The 4,583-nt window shown below is 42.9% G+C and overlaps 2 protein-coding genes across 2 annotated transcripts in view; one reads left to right on the forward strand and one right to left on the reverse strand.

Moving 5' to 3' along the window:
* Window positions 1-4,147, forward strand: part of ncf2 (neutrophil cytosolic factor 2) — a 28,639-nt gene extending 24,492 nt beyond the window's left edge. Inside the window, exons 7-15 of the mRNA XM_032510783.1 lie at window positions 246-289; window positions 675-816; window positions 943-1,008; window positions 1,270-1,324; window positions 1,508-1,551; window positions 1,742-1,896; window positions 1,988-2,099; window positions 3,207-3,324; window positions 3,418-4,147. Of these exons, the coding sequence (XP_032366674.1) occupies window positions 246-289; window positions 675-816; window positions 943-1,008; window positions 1,270-1,324; window positions 1,508-1,551; window positions 1,742-1,896; window positions 1,988-2,099; window positions 3,207-3,324; window positions 3,418-3,509 (828 nt within the window). The 3' untranslated portion in view covers window positions 3,510-4,147. The remainder of the gene's footprint in view (window positions 1-245; window positions 290-674; window positions 817-942; window positions 1,009-1,269; window positions 1,325-1,507; window positions 1,552-1,741; window positions 1,897-1,987; window positions 2,100-3,206; window positions 3,325-3,417) is intronic.
* The window catches only part of dph2 (diphthamide biosynthesis 2), a 6,353-nt gene continuing 5,517 nt past the window's right edge, over window positions 3,748-4,583 (reverse strand). Inside the window, exons 6-7 of the mRNA XM_032510781.1 lie at window positions 4,202-4,384; window positions 3,748-3,995 (exon numbers count right to left, since the gene is read on the reverse strand). Of these exons, the coding sequence (XP_032366672.1) occupies window positions 3,868-3,995; window positions 4,202-4,384 (311 nt within the window). The 3' untranslated portion in view covers window positions 3,748-3,867. The remainder of the gene's footprint in view (window positions 3,996-4,201; window positions 4,385-4,583) is intronic.

Raw genomic sequence — 4,583 nt, forward strand, 5'->3', positions numbered from 1 at the left:
GGATCGAACCCCCAACCTTCCGATTGGCAGGCAACCGCTCTACAACAGAGCCACAGCCGCCCCAAAAAAAATAAGACTACAATGTGATGACCAAAAAAGCAATGTGTTATTATCTTATGTTGCTCAATATAAAATATACAACTTTATATGGAGTTTTTAAAACGTAGCGGCACCTAATTTGTGCACATTTGAAACCGTTTCCAGCGCCACTGACTGGATGCTTTGTGTCTGTTGACATCTGACAGGTTGAAGACGGTCCAACTCGTCCAAAGGAACCTGAGGTTCTAAGGTACAGCAGTCCCTTTGAAACTTGATGCTCTCTCAAAAAACACTAAAGTTACGGTCGAAAAATATGATTTGGTTTAACAAAACAACGGTTGCAAATGACCTTGATACTTGGAAGATTTTGTGATAGTTGGTGGATTTTCCATTTTACACGGAGGATGTTTAAAACAGAAGAATCAGCTCTTGGTGTGGTAAGGAACTAGAACACGGGGGAAAAGCATCAAGACAATCTAGAAAATGTTATGCTTTTAGAAGAGGAAAATGTTGACTCACTGTGTAAATGTACAATTTACAAGAGCAGGATAGAAATGTATTATTGCTCAGTAATAAGCAAGACCAGTGTGCGAGCAGGTCTCTTGATGCCATGTGGAACTGTCCTGTCTTCCCAGGGCTTTAGAAGGAGAACCCCACACCGTGCTGTTTGAGTTTGTTCCTGAGACCAGTGATGAGTTGGCTGTAGTGCCGGGCAACATTGTCTTCGTACTGCAGAAGGGTGCCGACAACTGGGCATCTGTGGTCTTCAATGAAAGAGTAAGGCCTCAGTGAACAGAGTCTGCACATCTGCAACCTCTCGTGTTTCTTTTTAGAAAAATATGCATAGAAACCATCATTCATGTCATGTTAAGAGTATTCATATCATGTTACTGTCAATTATAGAGGGGACTTGTTCCGTACAATTACCTGGAACCTTTGGAGATCAACTTGGCTTCTAAACAGAATGAGGTAGGGAATTAGACGTATCCTTTCTTGTTTTGTAGATTGCTTTAGTATTTTGTAGAATGTAGTTTGCGGCAAGGATACATTTAGCTCTGAGACGTTAAAATATTTGTTAAAAACATCATCAGTAGTCTTAATTTTCTAAGCAAACCCTGCCGGTTACTACAATGACACTTGATGAAATGTAGTATTTGTTTGCAATAACCTCTTCACTTATTGTTTCTGTATTTTAAATGGCATTATTTGGATGGTGTTAATCGTGGACAGGGAAGATCTCAGCCTCCGGGTCGAAAACCACCGACCAGACCTGAAAGGAAACAAGGTAGATTTTTCTGACACACAGATTAGCCAACTAGAATAACTACAAGCACCATTCTCTGATTGCTGCTAAATACCACTGCCTCTGACCAACTCAATCCATTGGTTATAACAAACGCTCTAACAATAGAAAGTATTTTTGCAAAAACAATTTGACCCAAATAACAAAACCTCTTCTGTATTTGAGGTCTTACTCCTAGTGGGAACAGCAGTGGAGTCACAAAACGAAAGGTATGCTTTTCAAATGTAAATGGGTGTTCTTATGTAGCTCTTTTCTAGTCTTAACGACTACTCAAAGCGCTTTTACATAGGAACCATCCACTATTCACACGCAATGTGAAGTATTACAGTGTTTTAGGGTGGATTTTCTTTTCATTTCTGTGATTTAACACCATCCATGTGCCCTTTCATTAATTGCCAGGAAGAACAAAAACGGCCTACTGACAACTCCTATATTGTCAAAGTCCGTTTCACGTTCACTTTTGCTGTGTCAGTACCCCCCGGGTCTCCCTATGCAATACTGATTGACAAGATCAGTAAGAAACTGAATCTCCCTCCCACTGCAATCACCTTGAGGTAAGGTGCACATTAAAAAAACAATCTCAGTTTAATTGATACATTGTGTTACTGATAGACTACATCATTAAATTCTTTTGTTTGATTTTAGTTTAAGCTCCAAGGCGACAGACCAAAGTGTAATCAACGCCAGCACAGAAATGGAAAGTGTGTGGAGTCGTGCCAGCGGGGTGCACATCACCTTGTGGTGTAGCACCACAGAGGTAAGTAAATAGTGGTCCCTTGTTTGGGGGGGGTCATGCCATATGTGTATAAGTGGGCTTAAGATGTGGAGGGGGGTCTTGAACACCTATAGTAGGTATATGCTGGGTGGGGGGGCCTTGAACAGTACAGTAGGCTATATGTGGAGGGGGGTCTTGAACACTAAGTAGGCTATACTGCTGGGTGGGGGGGGGTCTCTGACCAAATACAGTAGGCATATGCTGGGGGGTCGGTTGAACATACAGTAGGCTATATGCTGGGGGGGTCTTGACACAGTACAGAAAGGCTAATAGCTGGGTGGGGGGGGTCTTGAACACTACAGTAGGCTATATGCTGGGTGGGGGGGTCTTGAACACTACAGTAGGTAATGCGGGGGGGTCTGAACACTACAGCAGGGCTATATGCTGGGGGGGTCTCTGAACACACAGTCGGGATGCTGGGGGGGGGGGTGGTCTGAACAACAGTAGGCATGCTGTGTCTTTGTGGGTGGGGGGCCTTGAACACTACAGTATGGTATATGCGGGTGGGGGGGGTCTGAACACTACAGTAGGCTATATGCTGGGTGGGGGGGGGGGGCTTGAAACATACAGTAGGCTATATGCTGGGTGGGGGGGTCTGAACTACAGTGGCTATATGCTGGGTGGGGGGGCCTTGAAACACTAAGTAGGATATCGTGGGTGGGGTGGGTCTTGAACACTACGAGATAGGATATGCTGGGTGGGGGGGTCGGACCTGTAACAGTAGGGCAATGCTGGGTGGGGGGGGTCTTGAACACTACCACGTAGGATATATGCTGGGTGGGGGGGTCTTGAACACTACAGTAGGCTATATGCCAATCTTGTTTTCAATTTAAAAAAAACCCATTTGCACAAGCGAGCCGATCCATTTTTCATGTTGATAAGAGCATTAAAATGAGAAGAAATAATGGGACAAAAAGAAATCAAGGACATTTACAATAGATAAAAATGTGCGATTCAGTAATGTCATGCTGCTTGATGTGTTTTTGTCTTGCAATTTGACAGCGATGAGCCTTCAAATGACGGGACAGTGTTTAAAAATAAATTTAGCAGAAAAGAAAAGTATTATTTGTGTCCATTTTGTGTTTTTAGCGAGCTGATGGAAAACCAGAGAGCAAGACTCACTTCGTGGCCCTTCATTCCTACGTGTCGCCAAATCCAGAGGATCTCAGTTTCCATCAGGGCGATACAATCACACTACTCTCGAGAAGTGAGACGCCCTTCTTTCCTATCTCATGTGTTTAGACAGACGGATTTGTCCAATACATATAATTCTAATTTGTAATTTTTTCTTTTTCTTTAGTAAACCAGGATTGGTTGGAAGGGCAGTGTAATGGGAACACTGGTATATTTCCTGCATCGTTTGTGGAAGAAGTTCCCGTCAATGGGCAGTAATGCAAATAAAGAAATGTAAACAGAAAAGATATGAAAGGCAGTTAAGTGTCCAAAGCTGAGAACTAAACCCCATTTTAGAATCAACTCCATTTGATTAATCCGGGCCTACATTCGTTTAATTAATTTATAAATTAATGAAATAAATCAAAATACATTTGGACAAGTGGGACAGGTTGTAATGTTTGGACAAAAAAGCCATAGGTTTATAGATTCTGTGATGCAGTAAGTGAGGTGATAATAAAGTGATATCTGATATTGATTTAATAAAAATGTATCATTACTTACAGCTTCCAGTGATTACAAGCAATCTACATTTAATACCTGCAGGTGCGATGAAATACTGTGTTGAGTTAAGTTATCATGGAGACGTTCCTTCGTCTTCGTAGGCAATAGCTATGCCTCTCCTGCCCTGGACCGCCTTCACAACAGGCGTCTGTCCCAACCGCCGCTCTAAGCCCCGCCAGCTGCGCTCTGCCAGGAACGATGCTAAGAAAGCACAAACGTGTAGAGGAATCATTTAGAAGTGGGTTTGTGCAAGACTAACAAATTAAGTGTTTTTGTTGTTTGCTCACATGCAAACAATATAAGAGTTATTGTGTGTGCAAAGCTTTTTACAATAAACTTAAGGATGTATGGAAGATAAACGCAAAAAGTGTCTTATATATGCAGCAGAAGGTTTGACAGTGTCCTACCAGCTGAGTTGGTGTTGGCCACCGTGAGCGTCTGGTTCCTGGGGACCAGGGACGAGCCCCAGGGGGACACGGCAGGCTCGTTGCTCAACAGGCTGGAACTCCGCAGAGCTCCTGTGATCAAAGACACGTCGGTCTCATCGCCGTCCTCCTGCTGATCCGCCAGTGGGACATGACTCTGTCCACCTGGTGCAAGTGGGAGATAAGAGAAAAAATAGAAATACAAAAAAACTTCATTGGGCTACTTGTGGTAAGAAATAAGCACAACAGGTTACCTACATGGCTAAAGATATAGAACCATATTCATATTAGGGACTGTACGCACATTATGGAGAGGGGGGTGGGGGAATGAATCTTTATATATATATATATATATATATATATA

This window comes from Etheostoma spectabile, unplaced genomic scaffold, assembly GCF_008692095.1.
Source record: "Etheostoma spectabile isolate EspeVRDwgs_2016 unplaced genomic scaffold, UIUC_Espe_1.0 scaffold272, whole genome shotgun sequence".
NCBI lineage: Eukaryota > Metazoa > Chordata > Actinopteri > Perciformes > Percidae > Etheostoma > Etheostoma spectabile.